At 44.6% G+C, this 23,563-nt stretch overlaps 1 protein-coding gene across 3 annotated transcripts in view; it reads left to right on the top strand.

Annotated features, from left to right (window-relative positions):
• The first annotated feature begins 19,378 nt into the window (after positions 1 to 19,378).
• POFUT4 (protein O-fucosyltransferase 4) overlaps positions 19,379 to 23,563 on the top strand; it is a 40,825-nt gene continuing 36,640 nt past the window's right edge. For 2 of the 3 annotated variants that reach the window (XR_015308543.1, XM_086958388.1), the window contains exon 1: positions 19,617 to 20,778. Coding sequence is in view for 1 of the 3 variants with exons in the window: in XM_086958388.1 (XP_086814514.1) it covers positions 19,753 to 20,778 (1,026 nt within the window). In the remaining 2 variants the exon portion in view is untranslated. Of the gene's footprint in view, positions 20,779 to 23,563 lie in introns of all 3 variants that reach the window. The other variant, XR_015308544.1, reaches the window with a different exon arrangement.

Genomic DNA, 23,563 nt, shown 5'->3' on the forward strand with positions numbered 1-23,563 from the left:
CCCGAGTTACCAATTCTTTTACACGCACTGGGCCCTTGGCGTGGAAATACTTTTTATCATCACACTAATTTGTTTGGGTGATCCTGGTGAGGATTTCTCCTCCTGCACGCTGCTAAGAGTAATAAAAGTTTGGATTTACCTCTGCTTACCATGCACCCGACTTACCACAGGCACAATTCATCCGACGGACCTGGAGCTATTAGGGAAAATAGTAGACAGGCCTAACATCCAATACACCTTAAAATCAGTAATATACTTTCCACAATTCTGTAAAATGACCACAGACACCTGATGAAGTCAAGAAACTTTATATAAGAATTCAAAGAGAAGATGCCAAGATAATAAGCGATACACGGAGTAATATATCAAACATTAAAATCAACACCAACAGGTAACTTTGTATCAAACATATGACCATTCGGATATATGGGGAGACTAAAGGTAGGAGGGTTTAAAACAAAACTAGTCACTGCAATTTTATACTAGAACGTAAGAATGGGAATGAGACCTAGAACATGTACTTAACCTAAGCATTTAAACTATTCTTGCTAAGTTCACTGCAAACCACTAAAGGAAAGGGAAAAAACGGGAACATGCTATGGTTTATAAAATCAATGAGTTTCTAAAGGATGGGGGGAGAGAAGGAACCAACTAAAATTCAGACACCTATAATTGCAATGGCAATAGAGCAATAACACAGGTAAGAATGCTTTTACCAGATCAGATAAAAGAGAGAGAGAGAGAGAGAGAGAGAGAGAGAGACGTAAACCCACAATCTATATTTACCTAGATCAGATTGAAGACCAACCCTGGCCACGGGTCAGTTGGGAAGACGGGGACAGGGACCCTCAGAAAAGGAATGCCAGAATGCGAGCAGGTACAGCTCACGGACAGTGAGGACAGGATACCCCTCAGGTTCAGGTCAAGGACTGGGCCTCCCAGGGTACGACCAACACCCACAGCTTCGGACAGCAATGCCTGCGTTACCCCCTCCTGCAAGTAATCCGCCAGAAACCCCGATTGGATTTTCGAATTCCCCAGCAAAGTGCTTCGCCAGCACTTAGGATTTTCCACCCCTTAGGGGATTGTGGAAAGTATGGACAAAGTGCTCCGCAGCACTTTCAGAATGAACACCTATTGAGATCGTAGGGTCAGTGACAGGTCTGCTACTCGGACAAGTCGGACAATTTTCCTAAGCTAAACTAGGGCAGTTATACGGTTTTGGGGACCCTTAGACCACCCACTAATGTTGCAAGTGACAGTTTCCTACATTGTGATTGGTCAGGAGAGGTGGTGCGGTCAATACCACCTCCTAGAATTCAGTTTTCACATGTTTAATATTCAATTTTGAACACCCGCCCCCCAGGTTCACGTTCCCATGCATAGAATACAGCAGTACAGGACAGTTCACAATATGTAGCAACAGTATTGCTTTTTCCAAGGTAAGACTCCGTATTCCCAGCGAGGTTCCCAGGCGCATTGTGCTTCAGGAGCCAGCTGGCTAGATTTAGCTTCTGCGCGGTTGGAACTTTCTCCGGTCATGTGACGGTGCCCAGCAGAGCTTCAAGTATGGCTCCGCTCATGATTGCCCCAGCCCACAAAGACGCGGTACATGAAAAGTAAGCGAAAACAAATTAAAATCATACATAAAAATGATCGCACTGTATACCAAGCTAAAACTTAACCAACCCTTACTTTATAATGGCTATAGCATTATGGATTAGTGCGAAAAGATAGATAGGCTAAAAGCTGCTGCAGTAAGCAGAGAGCGTGGTGAGAGACAAGCAGCCATATTTTAGCATCAATGCGCATGAGCACAGAATCCCTCCAGAATGCGAGTGCGTCACATCACATGGGTATGACCGACGCATGCGCAGACTGAATTTCGGCAAAGCAGCCATTTTCAGTGCAAGCTTCGTTTTAGTACGGAAAGACAAACAAGCAAGCATCCTAGGGACACCCGCGTGTTGGGAAAACGCTTTATAAATGACGAATAACGAGGTTAATATTATTATGCAGTTTAGACAAGGGTTTTGCATACGAGCAAGGCGCTTTACGGGCAAATCCTTGCTCCATCAATCCCCTCTTTGATGATATTTACTATCATCACTACATGAAGGAAACAGATGCCAACTTTTCTCATTCATCCACATCACTCATCCGAATTTCAACAAATTTGTCGTTGAGTTTTCTTGCAGCTTCTCTATGAGAGTGGTCATTTTTCGCCTTTTTGTAAATTGCGCTCTTCAACTCTTCTAATTCTAAATCATCAATATTTCTTTTCACCCCCCTCGTATTGACTGTATGTTTCTTTTTGCACCTTTGACATTTGCAGCAGATAAAAATGATCAATACAATCACACCTATTATAACTATTGGCATCAGTATTTTCCACAAAATATTCCTACCTAAGTTAGTAAACCAACTACCTATAGAGGAGAGACCTCCAGTCAGTCTCGTCCAGGCACTGTCAACCTCCAATGGTTTGAGTTCCCTTTCCAAATTAGTTATGTTCTTCACATATTGTTTTAATTCGATACTTTTATCAGGAATGTAGGTGCAACAATGTTGCGCTTTCAGCATTCTACAGACTCCGCCCTCTTTTGCTAATAGGGTGTCAAGGGCAAGACGGTTTTGTAAAACCATTGATCTGATCGCAACCATTTCAGTATTGACCAGCAGGAAACCAGCAGCAGTGTCCGTTGATAACCGGTCCACTACTGTAGACAATTTGCAGATTCTATGGGTGTTCAGAACTACCCCCATTCCAGGTATCAGTGCACTAAAAATATCACCTACAATTTCGCCTACACTTTCGCGTCTACTACGCACTAAGCCATTAGTTTCATCATCGCTTCCAGCTGCGTTATTCACATGGTATATTTTCGGGAAAACAATGCCAAAGTAGCAGCTTCCATACCAGTGATCCGGCAGTTTGAAATAAGCCTTGTTCCCACATATATAATATATTCCGGGGAACACAGGTTCTGACCCATTTTTGAAACCCCAACCTCCAATTACCTTATAATTATGTTCACACTCGCTGGAACCGATGAATACATTGTTATAGTACTCTGTCTTTTCCCTATGGATACAAAGTTTCCCCTTTCTTTCAAAATCCAGCAACAAGGCAGGACTGGCTTCGCCTTCTGAGGTGTTATCCATGTGCTCAGCCCACCTAGGGATTCTATCCTTCTCGTCATTTGCCTTCTTCTGAAACTTTTCTCTCCTTCTGTCTGCCATCTTTATAAACATCTTTTCCTGCTCTTGCAGTGAACAGGTCAGATTGTCTTCTCTTGCTTGATCTAAGTCTATGTTACCTATAGTCAGGAAGTATTCTCCCATATAGCGGGTCACGTCACTTGTAGTATGTACACGGTTCAAATGTCCTCTAACAGGAAGTTCAGAAAATACTACGTCATCGTTTGAATAATAGTACTGCAAGGTGCTTCTATAGAACAAGCTAGCTAATATACTACAGGAGATTCCATAGGTCAAAGGTAGATGGTGGTATGTCACGCCTTCAGCCACTGAGGTTGGTAGCTTCATGCAGACATAACAGTCCTCTATTTCCATGGCTTTTACATAATGCACTAACAAGTTAGCAAAAACATTTAGATGTGTCCTGTTCTTCATTTTGTGAAAATGTAGTCCATCCTCATCTGGTGCTTCTAAATTAGGTCGCGTGTGTGTCAGTCCTACTCTTTTGTCGCGTCTTTCTAGTCTTCGTGGTGTTTCTGCAGTCTGTACAACCCCTACATCTACTGCTTCGGGTTCAGTAGGGGACAAGTTTGGATCTCTACTTATCATAAAGGGTAGAAAAACTGTTAGTCCTATCCACATTACTATTAGCATAGCTATACTACACAAGCATATCTTACAACAGGTTTTGAGACACCCACACCGGGATCTCCCAGAGACACTCGGATCAGACATTTTTAGCTTACAGGTGGCTTTTGCTACCCCTCTTCGTTCCTTTGTACCAAAGGCTCACTTCAGGGGTTCTCTTACGGAGGGTCTTCGTCTGAACTCCGATCAGCAATAGACTCGTTTTCACTGTTGCCACTGTGGTGTGGCTCGTCAATTTCCTCCAACACAAAGTACGTCCACTCAGGGCTCCGATACAGTCGGTTCTGTTTCTTTATTCTGTCGCTCTTTCTCAGCGATTTGCCTTGGGCTGCATTCCTTTCACTTTGAGCCCTTTTTCGGTCTTTATCGTTTTCTTCGACTGTCTTTAGTCTGAGCCTTAGTCTCTTGACGTATCGGGGTGCACTTCTTCCTCCGTGCCTCCCAGTGGTTGAGGAGACTTCGCCTTCCTCGTGCACTCTTTTCACTTTTTGATGTGGCACTTCTGTTTCCCTGCCTGTCTGACTAGTTCCAGGTCTTTCGTCTATTTCTTCTGCCTGGTCCCTATTCTGTCCCTGCTCAGATTCAAATCGCACTTTCTTTTTATTTCTGGTTACTGTTGTTTCCGTTGTCTGAGCACTTTGATCTAGTTCTATCTGTTCCTGTTCATGCTCTTCGATCTCTTCGTTTTCTTCTGCATGAACGTCAGCTCTAATTTCTAACTGTCCCTTTCTCGGCTCCTGAGTTTCAGGAGGAGTCTCGAGATCTTGATCTGACCCTACTTGGCCTATGTCCTGATCAGGTGTGTTGTGGCTTTCGTTGACCTGACCTGCTTCTTCTATTTCTGACTCACCTGGACTATCCCACTCACTGTCTAAGTAGGAATATTTCCTGGTTCGTATTGGATCATGAACTGGTTCGTCGGCGGGATACCATTCAACGTCTCGACTTGTGCTCGGCAGTTCGATGTCAGCTAGTTCCGGACCTTCCTCCTCGGAAGTCTCTTCAGCTGTGCTGCCTTCAGCTCCAGTCGCGTTTTCTCCAGATACCCGCTTTGTGTGGCTGGCGTGGATCCACTTCGGTACACCAGCGCACTTCACAGCAGTGGTAGTGACGAGGATCACTTGTCGTCGCTTTCCCCACCTTGGCTTCAGGCAACTGCTCCGGGTGTGTTTCTTTAACACCACCCAGTCTCCTGGCTGCAGATTGTGTGCTGGAGTCTTTGGCCACTCGTCTTCTGTCTCTCCAATCTGCTGAGAGAGAGAACGCACTTGGTCACCCAGCTGCTTGCAGTATTCTAGCACCATATCATCAGAAATGCTTAGCAGTTTGTTTCCGGGTACCCATGCCTGGCGCATCACTCTTCCCATCAACACTTCATGGGGACTTAGGCCAGTCTTTCGATTCGGGATACTTCTCAAACTCATCAGCACCAGGGGTAAAGCTTCTATCCAGTTCATTTTTGTGGAATCACACATTTTTCCCAGTCTGGACTTCAGAGTGCCATTTATTTGTTCCACTACCCCAGAAGCCTCTGGGTGGTAGGCACAGTGCAATCTTTGCTTCATTTTGAACGCTCTACAGAGTTCCAATAGGACATCGTTGGCAAAATGCCTACCTTGGTCCGTTTCGATCGTCTCTGGGATCCCATACCTAGGTATCAACTCCCTGAGCAATAATTTGGTTGTGGTGATAGCGTCATTTTTCTTAGCTGGATATGCTTCCACCCACCTGGAGAATAGACATACTACGACTAAGACATATCTATATCCTTTGCATCTGGGCATGGTTATGAAGTCTGCCTGCATTCTAACGAAGGGACCTACTGCCTTTCCAATAGTACTCTGTTTCACTACAGTCTTCTTTCCTGCATTGAATTGCTGACACACTAGGCACCTCTGGCAAAGCCTTTCCGCCTGGTCCCTGAACTTTGAATTACAGAACACTTGTTCAAACACCCGACACATCGCGTCTCTTCCCATATGTGTTGGCTCATGTATCATTCTGACCATGGGGTCGATCAAGCTATCAGGCAGTACAGGCACCCCATCCGGATTCACCACCACACCATCTTCTCGCAATTCGCATTCCTTTGCGGCCCACCTGCCTTTTTCTTGCCTGTCTGTTGCTTGTTGTATCTCCTTTAATTCTTCCCACGTTGACACATTATCAAACAACATAAGTTGGCAGCTGGTTCCATCCCACCGGGCAATTTGTAGGGACATCTGGTGTCGGGCACAAAACTGTGCAATTTGGTCAGCGTACCTATTACCGGCAGTCACATCATCATTTCCAGATCTGTGAGCCGCACACTTGACCACAGCCAATTCTTTGGGTAATTGGATAGCTTCCAGTAAGTCATGCACTACTTTTCCATTTCGGATAGGTGTGCCAGAGGAAGTCATGAATTCTCTTTGTAACCACAATTGGCCGAAGTCATGAACAACCCCGAAACAGTACTGACTGTCTGTGTAAACAGTAATTCTTTTGTTTTTTCCCCTCTTACATGCTCGAGTTAACGCGATGAGCTCCGCCACTTGTGCAGATTTCACCTCGCGCATGTAAGATGCCTCGACGACTCCTGTCAGTGTAACCACAGCATAGGCAGCACTCAGACTCCCACTCTCATGTCTCAAACACGAGCCATCCACAAACATTGTTTTATCCCCGTCCCGTAGTGCTATTTCACGAATGTCTGGACGGGGCTTGGTGCTATATTCAGTCAGATCGATGCAATTATGTTCCCCGTCCTCATCAGATTCTGCATCCAGAGGAACAGGTAACAGTGTCGCAGGGTTTAGGACATTGCACCGGGAAATAGTTACATTTTCAGCACCAATCAAAATTCTCTCATACTTAGTCAGCCGACTAGGTGTGAGGTACTGGGTCTTAGTTCTAGTCAGTAGGATGACAACAGAATGAGGAACATAGACAGTGACGGGATGTCCCATGACAATGCTCTCACTCTGTTCTAGACTGACGCAAGTAGCCGCAACGGCTTTCAAGCATCCAGGCAATCCAGCGGCCACTGGATCTAAGGTGGCCGAAAAGTAGGCTACTGGTCGTCTGACTGATCCGTGCTCCTGGGTCAGGACTGAAAGAGCACAATTTTCTCTGGTGTCACAGAACAGTTCAAAGGGTTTAGTGTACTCAGGCATACCCAATGCAGGTGCGGTACATAGGCAGTTTCTCAGAGTTACCCAAGCATTCATGCTCTCACTGTCCCAGTGGACGGGGTCTTCCACTCCTTTCTTTGTCATATTTATCAGGGGTCGGGCTAGAGCCGCAAATCCTACAATCCATTGCCTGCAGTAACCCACAACTCCCAAGAACATTCTCACCTCTTTCTGGGTTGTGGGCAGTTCCATTGCTTTAATTATTTTGATCCTTTCGGTAGTGACCTTCCTGATTCCTTTTTCTATCTGGTGCCCCAGATATTTTACTGAGTTTTTACAGAATTGTAATTTGTCAGGCGACACTTTATGTCCTCCTTTTCCTAGGTGATTCAGCAAGGCAATTGTGTCAGTGACACAGTCAGACTGGGTTTTAGATGCCACTAACAGGTCATCTATGTACTGCACCAAAACAGACTCTCTCGGCAGCACTAGGGATTCAAGGCACTTTTTCAGTATCTGGTTGAAAATCGATGGACTTTCGGTGTACCCCTGGGGGACACGATTCCAGACATAGATATGACTGTCAAATTCAAAACTGAAAAGGAACTTGCTTTCTGGATGCAATGGGATGGAAAAGAATGCGTGGCACAGATCGATGACAGTGAACCATTCTGCGTTCCAAGGAATCTGGTAGAGTATCACTGCAGGGTTGGGTACAATAGGACAGCAAGGCACAACAATTTGGTTTACCTTGCGCAAATCTTGCACCACTCGGTACTTCCCACTAGGCTTTTTGATCCCAATGATAGGCGAATTACAAGGGCTGCTCAACACTTCTTCTATTATTTCCGCTTCTAGCAGCCTCGTGATTTCAGTCGCTACTCCTGCCTTCACTTCTGCACTCATTTTGTACTGTCTGGTTTTGGGGTATACAGCATTTGTTTTTATTGCTATCTTAACTGGGTCCACATTTGCCATCAGGCCTACATCTTTTCCCGTGAAATCCCACACTTCTGGTACTACTCTTAGCTGGAGTTCCTCAGGTAAATCCTCAATTGTCAAAGGCTTGATATCAGCATCTTGTCTGACTAACATCAGTTTGTACAGGCCATCTTCATCGGGGGTCTGAATTTCGACGCCATTTGGTGTGCAGAAAATGGTACAACGCATCTTGCACAACAAATCACGTCCCAGTAGGTTTACAGGACTGGAATCACAGACCACAAATCTGTGCATTTCCTTGAAATTTCCTATGGAAATCTCCATTGGTTCAGTTACAGGGGTACTTATTATCTGATTTGAGACGCCCACTACTTGGATTGCTTCTCCCGAGAGGGGTAGGTTAGGAACATCCACTGTTCTTACAGTAGATCGGGTAGCACCAGTGTCCAACAGAAAGGTGACGTCTTTGCCTTCAACCTTTCCTTCAATGTATGGTCCAGTCTGGTCTACCGGTAAGGAGGCGCCAAGTACGCACTCCTCATCCTCCCCTCTCAGGCCCCGTCAATCTTGATCTTCACAAAGGAAGGTATCATTTAACAAGTACTGTGGAATGACTGCATTTCTTTCACTCTCAACCTCCCATACTTCCGCCCTCTCATTCTGCTGACCCTGACTCTTATAATTCTGTCTAGGAGCGCGTGGTACTGGAGGTAATTTTACCTGTTGCTGGGTTTTTCTTGTCCCCTCTTTCGGCACCTGTGGATTTAAACCATTTACAGGGGCATTACCAGCCTGTAGGTGTGGACACTCGTCTCTCCAATGCCCCATCTGGCCGCACCCATGGCACGGAAACTTTTTCATGGCCTCTTCACGACTCATTTTAGGTCTGGGCTTTCCTCCCCCCCCAGAATTGGTATTCGGAACATTAATATCAGAAGTCATTTTACTTAACTGTTTCTCTTGCTGTTCAGCTAATTTCACCTGTGCCCACATCACTTTCTCCTTGAGGGCTTTCTTTTTATTTTCGATCTCATCTTCGCAGTATTTTGCATATTTCAGGACATCATCTATGGGTTTTCCCTGCCAACTGATTTTGTTATCCCGAATCCATTGTGATATTTCAGGCCTCAATCCTAGCACAAATCTGTAACTGAAATGGGTCATGTCTTTCATGTCTACGTTATCAATACCACTGTAAGTTTTGAATACCTGCAGTAACCTTTCGTAAAATGAATGCACCGTTTCATCACGTTCTTGGGTGGTTCTATCTATACGGGTCCAATCTGTTTCCTTTGCTGGCACCTTTTTCTTAAGGTACTGTATGACCTGGTCATATTTCCTCATTACATCTGGTGAAGGGGCTCCCGTTTTCTCATCCCTGGGATATTCATCATTAGGCCAATCAATTTCTATCTTACATTCGGTCCACAAATCTACAGGGACCACAATGTCGAAAAACCCATCCAGGTCTTTCAGCAGACATTTCTGAACTTTTATGAAACGTTCTACCTGTCTGTACCAGTCAACTGGTTTCTCACGTAATTTCGGGAAGTCGTTTGTAAACGACACAATGTCTTGTCTGGACCAAGGGACATGGACATATTTCCCTCCCGGGACCTCTCTCATGGGGCACAATTTTTCTGTTGGGGTTACTTCCTTCAATACGAATTCTGAAGTTACGGACCCAGCCCTGCTGCCTTCCTTTTTCTTTGCCCACCGGGTTCTCCATTTCCCCACTTCGCCCCACTTCTGCAGGATTTTCAACAACTCCTTTACTTGGATCTGTTTTCCCATCACATTCAGGCTTTCTAAATCCTTGTCTGAGAAGTCTACTCTGTAGGGTTTCTGAAGAATTTTGGAGCGACTAACATCAACTCCCATTTCTGTGGCGGCATCCATTATCTTTTCGTGGAGCACCCTAGCACTCCGGGTAAGATTTTTACTGATGAATAGTAACTCTTCCTCATTATACGAGCTCAGGCGCTCAACTCCCACATTCCCAGCCATCATTTCTTCTATTTCTATTCTTAATTTATATATTTCCAATGCTTTAGGTTGGGGAGTGGTCTCCTTCTCTACCTCCTTTGTCCATCTGTCTAATTCTTCAGGGGAAACTAAAGAGGCGTTCCTAATTCCAGTTGCACTTTCAATCACCACTTCCTTTTGTCTGGGCTGACTTCTTGTCCCTACTACACTGGCCCTTGACTCCCTTATGGGCAGGTCCATCAAACTTCCAGATTCACATTCACTTTCCTGATCCTCCTCTATGAATACTTCCTTCCTCGGGGTCTGGAAGCTAGGAGTAGGCAATATTGGGGTAATAACAGGAGGAAGGGGACTAGTCAAGTCATTTTTATACATTGGGATAGCAGGACCAATAGTTACCGGAATGGTCAAGGAATCAGGATGGGGATGCATCTGGGCAATGGTTCTGACTAATTCCTCTCGCTGTTTAGTCAGGGCTTCTCTCTCTTTTTCCTGCAACCCCCTTTCAGCAGAATTGCCATGCAATACCTGGGGTACTAAGGATGGATAAATACTCGGGGCAGTCGGGGCAACCAATCGAGGGGGACTTTCCCCGAATGGCTGATAATTCGGGACTGTGGACTTAGGTCTGCAAAACCCATCCCTTCCACTATATTTACTGCCTGTAGCTGTCCCGTCTGAATCACTTTCCCTCCTACTTCGGGGGTAATTGGTAACAGAATTTTGAGAATGCATCGAATCTGATTCTGCTACATAGGGAGGTGGATCCTTCATTAACAATTCTTCCAGGTGTTCATCTTCTATGTCCCCCATAGGTGCTAGGTGATGGGTCTTTTCTTTACATTTTCCTCTTTTCTCCTCTAATACCCCCATCATGGGGAATAGCCCTTCAGTTAACATAGACTGCCTCCACTGTTTCATTTTCTGCTCTTTGGTTGGCGTTGGAAGTCTGGGATACCACTTACTCACTCCTTTATCCATTCGGGGTTTATCTCGCTCTGCAGCCTCAATCTCCCATTCCTCCAAAGCTTCGTACTGGGTCAACCTAGGTCTAGGGTGTAATTCGTTCATGCGGGTCCTTAAGTTAAACAGGATCCGACCATTAAAAGTACCTTCAACAGGGAATGCTAGGACTCCGTCATCTACAGTATACTTTGCCCAATTTTCTAGCCAGACACAAGTGTGATACCCTTTATCAAACAACATGAAAGAGGCAGGGGTATTTGGCGGGGGAATGAGTACGCCTTCCCTCGTTCTAATGGGCTTGTCAGTTTTGAAAAAATTCTTTACTTTATCCGAAAATGACAATTTTCTCTTTATTCCATACATCATGTGCGGTCTACCTCGTATAAGCTGATCCTTATGAAATCCTAGGTGCTTTGGATTCGGTATGAAGTCTGGATACCACATACAACTCTCCAGACTCGCTTCTAGCTCGGCTTGATTAATTTTGTTTACCTTTGAGCTTCCAATGCTAGCGCGAATTTTATTTCGCACCACCCAATCAGTTCAGAGAATACAAACACGGTTAACCAATGGGTGCGCGGCCTTTTCGCAAGACAGAGTCTCACGCTTCGGCACTCACCCCTCCTTTACAAATTCAGCTCCACTATCCGCCCGCTGACTTGACCAATACCAGCGCGGCACGGAGTGACGTCAGAGCAGCTCTCCGACTGACTCCCTCCTTCACAAGGTAACGGAAACTTTTTACTCTCTCTAAAGTGCGAGTGCAAGTTTTAGTCAATAACACACAACGTTTGCCACTATGTCTGAGTGTTCTAAAGAGAGAAAAGACTTTTCTTTCGCTACTAGTAAACCACTTCTGTCTACTTTTCATTCACTCTGGATAGACTTCTTTGCCTGTCCCTTCACACTAGTAACCTAGAACCCGTTATTCTTCTGACTCATCCACCTTAGTCGGGGATATGTACTGAGCCAGGATTTCACCAGCGAACTATTTTACTTACCAGACAAGCCTCGGAGACCCTACTACTCCCTCCGTATGCGACCCTTACTAGGTGATATCGCAATGAAAGTTTTATAAGGGACTCGTAGCTATCATTCACTCCAGAAACAAAGGTCCTAATTAGTGCTTCCAGTTATCCTTAACCCTGCACTAATACCTCAAACTTAGTGACTTCAACAGCTAACCGGATTCTACTCACCGTTAGCTAAAATACCTCCCCGGGGATTCGGACTACACTGAACATTTACAAACAATTCTGGGTTAATTCAACATGCAATATTTATAACAGCAATGCAAAATCATGCACATTTACATAAAAAAAACACATTTCATAAATTTTTGGAAAAATACAGTAGAAATCAGCAGCACGTTTTTATATTCAAGGTTTGTTTATGCCTATCCTGTCTACCTAATCTAACTAGTCCAAACCATCCTCTGGCTGCCAGAAATTACTGCTAGAGCGCGCAGTTTTCCCCCGGTCACCCGAGTTACCAATTCTTTTACACGCACTGGGCCCTTGGCGTGGAAATACTTTTTATCATCACACTAACTTGTTTGGGTGATCCGGGTGAGGATTTCTCCTCCTGCGCGCTGCTAAGAGTAATAAGTTTGGATTTACCTCTGCTTACCATGCACCCGACTTACCACAGGCACAATTCATCCGACGGACCTGGAGCTATTAGGGAAAATAGTAGACAGGCCTAACATCCAATACACCTTAAAATCAGTAATATACTTTCCACAATTCTGTAAAATGACCACAGACACCTGATGAAGTCAAGAAACTTTATATAAGAATTCAAAGAGAAGATGCCAAGATAATAAGCGATACACGGAGTAATATATCAAACATTAAAATCAACACCAACAGGTAACTTTGTATCAAACATATGACCATTCGGATATATGGGGAGACTAAAGGTAGGAGGGTTTAAAACAAAACTAGTCACTGCAATTTTATACTAGAACGTAAGAATGGGAATGAGACCTAGAACATGTACTTAACCTAAGCATTTAAACTATTCTTGCTAAGTTCACTGCAAACCACTAAAGGAAAGGGAAAAAACAGGAACATGCTATGGTTTATAAAATCAATGAGTTTCTAAAGGATGGGGGGAGAGAAGGAACCAACTAAAATTCAGACACCTATAATTGCAATGGCAATAGAGCAATAACACAGGTAAGAATGCTTTTACCAGATCAGATAAAAGAGAGAGAGAGAGAGAGAGAGAGAGAGAGAGAGAGACGTAAACCCACAATCTATATTTACCTAGATCAGATTGAAGACCAACCCTGGCCACGGGTCAGTTGGGAAGACGGGGACAGGGACCCTCAGAAAAGGAATGCCAGAATGCGAGCAGGTACAGCTCACGGACAGTGAGGACAGGATACCCCTCAGGTTCAGGTCAAGGACTGGGCCTCCCAGGGTACGACCAACACCCACAGCTTCGGACAGCAACGCCTGCGTTACCCCCTCCTGCAAGTAATCCGCCAGAAACCCCGATTGGATTTTCGAATTCCCCAGCAAAGTGCTTCGCCAGCACTTAGGATTTTCCACCCCTTAGGGGATTGTGGAAAGTATGGACAAAGTGCTCCGCAGCACTTTCAGAATGAACACCTATTGAGATCGTAGGGTCAGTGACAGGTCTGCTACTCCGACAAGTCGGACAATTTTCCTAAGCTAAACTAGGGCAGTTATACGGTTTTGGGGACCCTTAGACCACCCACTAATGTTGCAAGTGACAGTTTCCTACATTGTGATTGGTCAGGAGAGGTGGTGCGGTCAATACCACCTCCTAGAATTCAGTTTTCACATGTTTAATATTCAATTTTGAACACCCGCCCCCCAGGTTCACGTTCCCATGCATAGAATACAGCAGTACAGGACAGTTCACAATATGTAGCAACAGTATTGCTTTTTCCAAGGTAAGACTCCGTATTCCCAGCGAGGTTCCCAGGCGCATTGTGCTTCAGGAGCCAGCTGGCTAGATTTAGCTTCTGCGCGGTTGGAACTTTCTCCGGTCATGTGACGGTGCCCAGCAGAGCTTCAAGTATGGCTCCGCTCATGATTGCCCCAGCCCACAAAGACGCGGTACATGAAAAGTAAGCGAAAACAAATTAAAATCATACATAAAAATGATCGCACTGTATACCAAGCTAAAACTTAACCAACCCTTACTTTATAATGGCTATAGCATTATGGATTAGTGCGAAAAGATAGATAGGCTAAAAGCTGCTGCAGTAAGCAGAGAGCGTGGTGAGAGACAAGCAGCCATATTTTAGCATCAATGCGCATGAGCACAGAATCCCTCCAGAATGCGAGTGCGTCACATCACATGGGTATGACCGACGCATGCGCAGACTGAATTTCGGCAAAGCAGCCATTTTCAGTGCAAGCTTCGTTTTAGTACGGAAAGACAAACAAGCAAGCATCCTAGGGACACCCGCGTGTTGGGAAAACGCTTTATAAATGACGAATAACGAGGTTAATATTATTATGCAGTTTAGACAAGGGTGTTGCATACGAGCAAGGCGCTTTACGGGCAAATCCTTGGTCCATCAATAGCACTTACCAAAAACTTTTTTGAATACGAGGGCACTCTGTACTGGCAAAACCACGGAACTAGTATGGGGAGCACATTTGCGCCGAGCCTGGCGGGATTGTACGTTCACCATCTAGAATCCTCCAAGGTTCTCCACCCTGACAATCCTTTCAGGGAGAGAATCCGCACGTGTCGACGCTATATCGATCACATCCTGGTGATCTGGGAAGGGGATGGCCAATCGATCACTGAGTTCATGCAATGGCTAAACAACCAGAACTCTTTCCTTAAGTTCACCCACCAAATGTCCAACAGTTCCATGGTCTTCCTAGATCTTAACATCTACCATGAGGCAGGTTTGTTAAAAACTGAGACACATTTCAAACCGACGGCGAGGAACTGCCTCCTCAGGTTTGACAGATTCCATCCACGTCACCTGAGGGAGAATTTACCATACGGGCAGTTCCTACGCCTACGTCGCAATTGTAGAGACATAGCCAAGTACAAATCTCAGGCCAAGGACCTGGGTAAAAAACTGAAACAGAGAAAATACCCGAACCAGGTTATTCAAAAGGCGATGAAAAGAGCTAGAAACAATAACAGTGAAGCCCTTTTGGAAGACAGACCTCCGAAAGACAACCAACCTAGCAGAACAGTCTGTGTCACCACTTACAGTCCAATCTCGAACCAAGTTTCAAAATTGGTCAACAAACACTGGCGCACTCTGACAAGCGGCTCACTGAATCTGGAAAAAACACTGTTTGCCCACAGACGTGGTAGGAATCTAAAGGACATGCTTGTCCATACTAGACCTCCCACAAACAAAGTGGAACAAACAAGGTTACAAGGATTACATGGCCACCACCCTTGTGGCAATTGTAACAGCTGTCATTTAAACAAGAAAAGCCAGACCCTGACCTTCATGAATGGTACCAATTGGGAACAACGCACATTCACTAACTGAAACAGTAAGAACGTGGTGTACCTAATTACATGCCCCTGCAACAAAGAATATGTGGGCATGACAACAAGGCAAGTCAAAATAAGGATCAATGAGCACAAAAGCAACATAAGATGCAAAAAAACAACCACGAAAATGGCAGCACACTTTCTAGAATACCAACACTGTGTTAATGAAATACACTGGACAGTGATTGAGCAACTGCCCACAGAAGCAGGGCTATTTGAAAAAGAGCAGAGGTGGGTGTTTCGCCTTGGGACTGACACCACAGGGCTAAATGATTCCATTCCATGGAGCCAGTTACGTTGATCTGGTCTGACATAATAGACATCTTTTGTTTTCCTTCCATGATGACAGCGAAACTGTACTGAAACATCTATGCATTTAGGCTGTTTTAATTATGAATCTATCAATACTTCCATACTGGTGTGAGCTGTTTTGGTTTAGTTAACGCTGTCCTTGGTACTCGTAACCTTAGCGCTAAGAATCCCCGCTTGGTTCCCACCCTCCTGCCGGGTAGCATGCGCTACAATACAGCGTCTGCAGTACACTCATGCGCGCCGTTTAGATTTGCCGGACGGTGGCACTGCATGCAATACGCATGCGCGCCGTTCAGGTATACTAACCCCTAGCGCATGCGCGGTCCAACCGCGTTCCATGCCCTTGATCAGCGCGCAATACCAGACCTGCCCTGCATACTGTACCATTGATTGGGCATGGTTCCGCTTCTAATAAACTCACTAATTGACGCATTTGGCAGTATATAAGAGGCCTGAGTCAACCGAATCCTTCACGTCATCGGAGCCGCGTTGAGGGGATGGCAGTCGACGAGACCATGCAGTAACCGGGAGTTGGGTTGTGAAATTAAGGGCCATCCAGTTTCTCCCATGACTATTTTATGAACCTAAAACCTACCCTTAACATCCTTTAGGTTGCTATACTGAGCAGTGAGGAAGGAACCCCCAATACCACGCTTAGGCTCATGAGGTCAGACAATCTTGAACTTTAAGTAAGCCTCTATTAAAGTCTCTTCCTTCCTCCACAGTCATTGTTGGGAAAGTGGCCTTTGCGTTTTACCACTAAATGTATGTCTGTGTCTACTGTGTGTCTTTTCAATGTTTTATTTCTCAGGGTCCTTGAACCTTATTTCTGGTTCACTTTTACCCTCATACACCTGGAAATCATTGTTTTTCCTTGTTCCTGGACGTCCAACTGTGATGTTTACTATGTTTTTTACCGCACAGGTTCTTTACACGCCAATTGGGCGCAACAGAGCTTATCTACAAAGAAACACTGATAGGTACATTGACACCTAGTTTTTTTTGGTAAATTACACTTTTACATTGTACATCCATGTGAGTAAGGTGAGGATAACGTGCATATCCTCGTCCTGAAGAAGGAGTCGCTGTACTCCAAAACATGTCGACGCTTTTCAGAGGTTGATATACCCTAATACGTATATTTGTCAACCTCACACTGCACCTTTTTAACAATACCAGCCGAGGACATAATAAATAAGTTTTTCCTACGAGCCAGGTATTTTTTAACCTTCACTTTTTTCACCTCACCTCACTACTCACACTCTTCCCTCACACACACACAAACACATAGTTCACTATCAGTGCTCCTACGTATTCGTGAGTTGCAGCACGCCGCATCCCGTAGAGGGGTGTGAAGGCCCCGATGATGAAGCATGACACCAAGGGGCCTGTTGGTGTGTGAGGGGCACTTAAACAACACTATGTGCTCCCCATCACTTTAGGGATCACTACCACCCTCTGAGTGGATTCCATTTTGTTTAGCCTAATGAGGTAGACATTGCCATTGCTCTAAAGTTTCTTCTGTCATTCTGTCAAAAGACTCTAGCTTGTTGAGGTGACTAACTGAAATATCAGCCGTATTGAGACCATTCAGCACTGACTGATCTGAACTTTGATTACTATTTCTAGTTTTCAATAGGCCTTCTTTAAAACTGTGATCTATCATTGGGAGGGTATTATTAATGTCCCCTAGTATCTTTTTAATCTTGTTCTCAAAGAACACAGCTAGATCATTACTAAATGCTTGAGAAGGTTTAAACAGTTCACAATCTGGATTTGTCAGTTCATGCATGATTTTAAATGTCTTTTTTTAACATTTTGCGGCTTCTAGAATTACTGAAGTGTAGTAATTCGCTTTTGCCTTGTGTACCTCTTTTTTGTATTCATTTATGGTGTTCTTTAATAATTGTTTATCGTCTTCTAGGTAGAATTTGCACCATTTCACCATTTCCTTTCTAGCAGTTGCATTGGTTTTTTTTTTACCCGTTAACAGTTATTTGTTCAAAGGTGCTGGAGGCCTGTGATGGGTTTTGCTATTTTTGATGGGCATTTCCTTATCTAGTGTCTCAAAGATCTTATTATATATGGAGTCATAGTTCTCATCTACTGTCTGACTTGTGTGAACGGCCCTCTCCCACAGTCCATGTTTGCCTAGATGTCACACATTTCACAAACTATCTCTGACGGGATAGCAGGACATTACTAAGTAGCTTGCACATCAAATTGTAAATATGTTATGAAATTTTGTAACTTATTGGGTATATGTAATCTGGAATAGGCTCTCAACATTTCCCCACCCAATTAACAGTGCTCCAGTTAAGAATCTTTAGTAAAATCTTATAATGGTACCACCGTTGGAGTCTTGTGCTTTTCTAAACCTGAAGTGTACTTGCCTGTGTAACCAATTCATGTCATGGCATGTGTATCCAAATTGCAAATCTGCCTTAAGACCCGTTATGTGGTGCTTTATGTGTGGAAATGCACCGTCTTTTCAGTTTTTTAAGCAGAAGTTTGGAGTGATATTTGGTGCTGCACACACGTGCGGTCTGGTTCCTGGCGCACATAGCCATAGCTGCAGCGCGCTGAGACCCTACACTGTCGCACACAGAGGAAAAAAAATAATTAGAGGGAACATTGACCTGGACACGGACCCACCGGTGAAGCTGAAGACAGTGCGTGGTCTGTTCTGCGTCAAGCTTGCCGCAGTTTCCGAGGTATGTACTCTCAAATCTGCACTTTGAGTGTAGCGCTTACTAGCCCTTAAACTCTTTCGAAGCACTAATACGTTTGGTAGATAATGCAAGTGAAGCTCTGTGAGATCTAATGTTGTGCCCAGGACCACTCGTTTTATTGTCAAGTAGCTGAGAATCCTGATGTCACGGTTACGCCACCTTCACACCAACCACTAAATCTCTGAAGCCAGCTCATCCCTTCCTTGGCTCATTCATTGCTGTTTCATATCGGGGTCCAAAGCGGTGGTCGTGAAATACCTTGTACACATTGACCGAGGTGACATTTCTAGAAAGCAAATCCAAAACTTTAAATAAGTCAATTTGGCTGAAAGGTAACTGAGGCACATCGAGATATCTTTGCCCAGGATCACACTGTTGCTTTCTGAGTTACATCTGAGGACGTCTGGAGTTCGTGCACTCCTCTGTTGCCATACGATTGCTTAATGTTGGTTTATGCGGGGAGGGGTCTGGGCAAGAGTGAGTGGGGCAGTATTATGCAACTAGCCATTGTTTACGTTTCTAGACAGCATCTGTTGAAATTTGAAGGAGATACTGTTGTTATATTACACTCTATCGCAGTCGCATCGTTTGCATTTTATCATAAGGACTGCAGATGTTTGGGCTTTAACTGTTGCACACGCTACCGGTCAGTCTACGAGTACGAATAATTCTTAATATGTGGGGGGGGGGGGGGAGGGGGGGGCGCAGGGCCAGCTGTGGCGGAACGGTGGCGCTGTGGTTCACCGCTCCGCAAAAAACTCGGGCTTATTTACAAGCCCTTTGCGCAGCCGGTGGGTCTGTTTTCATTTGGGGAAAAAAGTGTACCGGCGGCGCAAGGGGGTTGGACATAAACCCCTCGGAATTTGGCCCTAACTCGTTCCTGCCGCAAGCATAAATATCACGACCCCCATTTTGCCGTGGCGGGCCGCGAGTAGCTGGAGCTACCGCTTCCGTGAGGTCATTTCTGTGGCGTCTGTTGAGAAGTCTTTTCCGGGGACGGCTTTATTATTATTTTTTGCTAATCAATCTTAGGCTGCTTTAGGCGCAGTACCGTCGCCGAGTCCACGCGAGTACCGCCCTTATTTCTCACTGGGTGTAAACCAGCTTTCGGACTAGATCTTGTTACCGTCTTTTTTTTCAGTAGCTCATTACTCAGAAACAACGGGTAGGCGGGTTTCGAGACTTTCCATTAGAGACATGATAATAAGCAGGGGTTTCGCACCCTCCCCTCTACGTCCGGACTCCGGGAAGTTAGCCACGTATGGGTGTGAGCAGGTTGGGTCCGCGATTTTTTTAATCTTTTCTTCAGAGAGGCTCGCAGCCGGGACCAACTGATAGTCATGCACTGGAACCAATCTCTCCTTCAGAAAATAGCATGCGGGCTCCCGAACTTTCTCCACACTGGCGTACTTACGGCAGAGCACAAAGTTATGACAAGAAGTAGCCTGCCAGCCCCCTCGTCCGTCCCAGAGAGACCCTTGCGGAGACCCGTTGCTCCTGGAAGGAAGTGCTTCATTCTTGTCCTGTCCTTGGCTTGGTGTTTCGGTGCAGTCGCTGCAACCTTTGACTCCGTGGCGAGGTTGGACCGGGAACCCAAAGGAAATGGATACACGAAGGAAAACGACGGAGTGGGACTGTCAGGAGTTAGATTCTCAGAGGAAGGCGGCATCTGGAGTAAGCCAGGCCAGGAAGAAGTTTACGGAGTGCAAGGACACGCCCGCGACATGAAGCCCCTTGCGGGGGAACGGGTTCCACTGCACGAGCATCAGGAGAGTGCTTCCTTCCAGCCTTCGCATCCTTTGGCGGGACTCGAGTTTGAATCCATGACCGTTGCCTCTTACCGTGGACCTGGCAACAACGACAGTCGCCGAAACAAGGAGCTGCCCATCCTCCTCTGGTGGAGTGAAAGCATTTTCCCCCATTTCCCTGGGGACACTGAACGTATAGACTGTCCACGAAGCTCGTGTTTGGTTACCAAAAACAAAAAAGTTCAGCTCCGTAACAGGACTAAATCTATCATCTTTTATGGGACCGACTTTAGGGCATACGAGGTACCATTGCCTCGGCTGCCACATCAGACGTGGGCTCTGTTCCACGAGGAGTCACCTATGAATAACTACTTGTTATCACATTTGTCTGGAATAAGCCTTTTTAACTACACGGCGACTTTCAGAAGGGAGTCTGACTACCCCTTATCTCTACAATGGTTGCCAAGTATTGAATACCTGCAAAATCCCGCGGTGTCCTTAACGGAGAAAAACAAGTGGAAGAAAGGTGGGCATGGCCCTATACTGTATATGCAGTCACATTGTGATGTCCCATCGGACAGGGACCGATATGTACAGGAGCTTATGAAGTACATCCAGGTAATGAATGACCAGTACAGGTAAAATATGTCCTTTGGCAGTTTGGTTATAACATTTGTCTTTTTTCAACAGGCATATGGAAAATAGCATTTCACCCTCTATTATATTGTATCTAATTTTAGGAACCTCCATTCTTGATTGCTTTCTGTTCCATACTATTGGCACTTTTATGGAGTTCTTGATACAATGTATGTTGATTGTGCCATTTCTTCTTGGAAAGTAGGAACGGTTCAGTAACATTTTTTTAGTTGATTGAATTGTACTATAACAGTTCAATCGGAAAGGTGGCTTTTCAGTCAGTGATGAATGATATTATGTTATTTCATCCCAATTCATTTAGACGAAACATTTAATGGAAACATTCAACGAATACGCCATCTCATTAAAATGAAAATCAAATTAATGAAATTCATCAAAATATCTATGAACAGGTGGAGACTAGGTTTAGGATTGGTTTCAGCTGTGGGGTTAAAGTAAGGGTCAAGATGAGGGTTAAGTTAGGGCCTCGTTAGATGATAAAGAACTGTCCATATCGAAAGCCACGGGGTTTACTTTTCTACTTTTAGGGAACGGGCTTGCACCAAGCTTATAGGGTTGGCTTCGAGTTGTAATCCGGCAAGAGTTAAGAATCCACTTTTGAGTGGGCTGTAAGGTTGGCTCAGGGGAAACAATAGGTTCCAGGCTCTGAAAAATGAGAAAAATGTTACAAGACCTGCAGGTCTAGTGTCTTGAAAAATCTACCCGACCTAACTGTAATGCAATTGACCCCTAAATTCTTCTCAAATTGTGTGACCCTAGTCAAATATTTCATTTCAAGTGTTACCTTTTTCTTCATTCTTACATACAAAAGCACCTTCATATATGTGAGCTCAGCATGTCTGCTGTGCATAAACACTCTTGTTTGATTTAATAGACTAAACCTTTTCTCCATGTATAATAAAAATCCCGCCCACATATAGCGTACACATTATCAGGACAGGAGCAGGTATCTTTCTCAGTTTTAACACATATATTAAGCAAGCATGATGTGATACCTCTCTGTGAATTACAGACAGGCATATTCCATTAAAATGGCTACAAAAGATCCTACTGATATGCAGTTTTACTGATAATACTATATAGCTTACAAACCATGTGGAAATCGGGTTTTCTGCAAATATTTATCTTTTGCACCTCACCATTAAAGTATCACCAAGTAATGAATTAATTTTGTTCCTACTAAAATATGTGCCCATCTCACGTCAGAATTACAAAAAAGTGCTTTCTAACTACTGAAATATATTTTGAAATAATTTTACACTTCATTCACAAGCTATGTATATGTTGTGTGTCCAACACGATTGTTAGACAGTTCACTTTGCCAAAACTTCTAACTTTACAGTCAGAGAAAGAAAAGTAAACCGCAGTCTCCAGTAAAAGATTGGCAGCAATTTGTTTGAAGATATAAGCTGACATTTGATCTCTGCATTCGAATACACTGCAAATGTAACAAGATAAAAACAAGACTTAAAGGCACCTTTGTTGATCCTTCACTTTCTGAATAAACAGAACTCCTTTTCTTTGTCAGCTTGCGTTTGCTTGCCAGATCGGGTCAGTAGTCCCTGAAAATAGATCACCCATATAAAATCTTACTCGCCATAGCAAGTGGGAGAGAAGATTTCTCAAGGTTTTTGATTTAACGCATTTTATTTTAGAAAACACACAAATGTTGACACATAAAAGAACATTTCTTTAAAAATAATGCTCCTAATTAATTCTTTATGCCCAAAAGTTTTAATTGTAGTGCCCAACTTATTGCAAGGTTTAGGGAAATCTGACCTATTAATTTCAACTACTGAGGAATACTAGGTGGCAATAGCCCAGAGGATCTTGAAGGAGATCCAGAATGCGTGGTGAAAGGATTAGAGAAATTCAGGAAAGTCCCAGAGGAACTAGAAACCATACTTTAGATCTACAGTCGAGAATAAACAAGACCATCTTCACTACCTGCCTGTGGACCTGCGCTGGGAGCCTCATAATCATGGCGAATGTTGGAAAGTAGTAACCTGTCTCCAAAGACCAGTCTTGGAGAAATGCATAAGTTGCTGTCACCAGGGGATCTGGTTTCCAACTGAAGTACCTGGGAAGGTAATGGTCTGGGTGAGAGGTAAAAAGATCAACTAAGAAAGGACCCCAAAGGGTGTCCAGCCTCTAGAAACCCAGGGGGTTCAGTTGCCTGAGACTCGTGTCCAACCGTGCTCTGGAGCACCAGTCCGCTATCACATTGGACGCTCTGGGAAGATACTCTGCTGTCACCAAGACATTGTGAGATAGACAGAAGGTACAACACTGCTTGCCCAGATCTGATAAGACTTTGGACTTGGTACCCCCTAGAGGGTTGATGTAGCGTACTGCTGACACAATGTCCATCTTGAGAAATACACTGCAGTCGATTTATCCAATACTTTATTGCAAATTACTCCACCATCAGCTCCAAGCAATTGATATGGAGCTGCTGTTTGTCTGTGGACCATTTTCCTCCTGTAAAGGAGTCCCTGCAGCGGGCTCCCCAACCGGACTTGGTGGCATCGGACGCGAAAACGATATCCTGGTTTTAATTGAATATGGCTCGACTAATCCACGCCTCCATGTGGTTCAGCCACCATCTCATTTCCACCTTCAGTTCTTCCATATGTGGAATCTGTTCTGAATATTGAAGATCCCTGCAGAGGTGAAAGACCTTGAGACGCTTGAGGGCCCTGTAATGAGGAAGGCACAGAAAGATCGCCTGTATAGAGGATAATCG

This window comes from Lissotriton vulgaris, chromosome 1_1 (genome assembly GCF_964263255.1).
Source record: "Lissotriton vulgaris chromosome 1_1, aLisVul1.2, whole genome shotgun sequence".
Lineage (NCBI taxonomy): Eukaryota > Metazoa > Chordata > Amphibia > Caudata > Salamandridae > Lissotriton > Lissotriton vulgaris.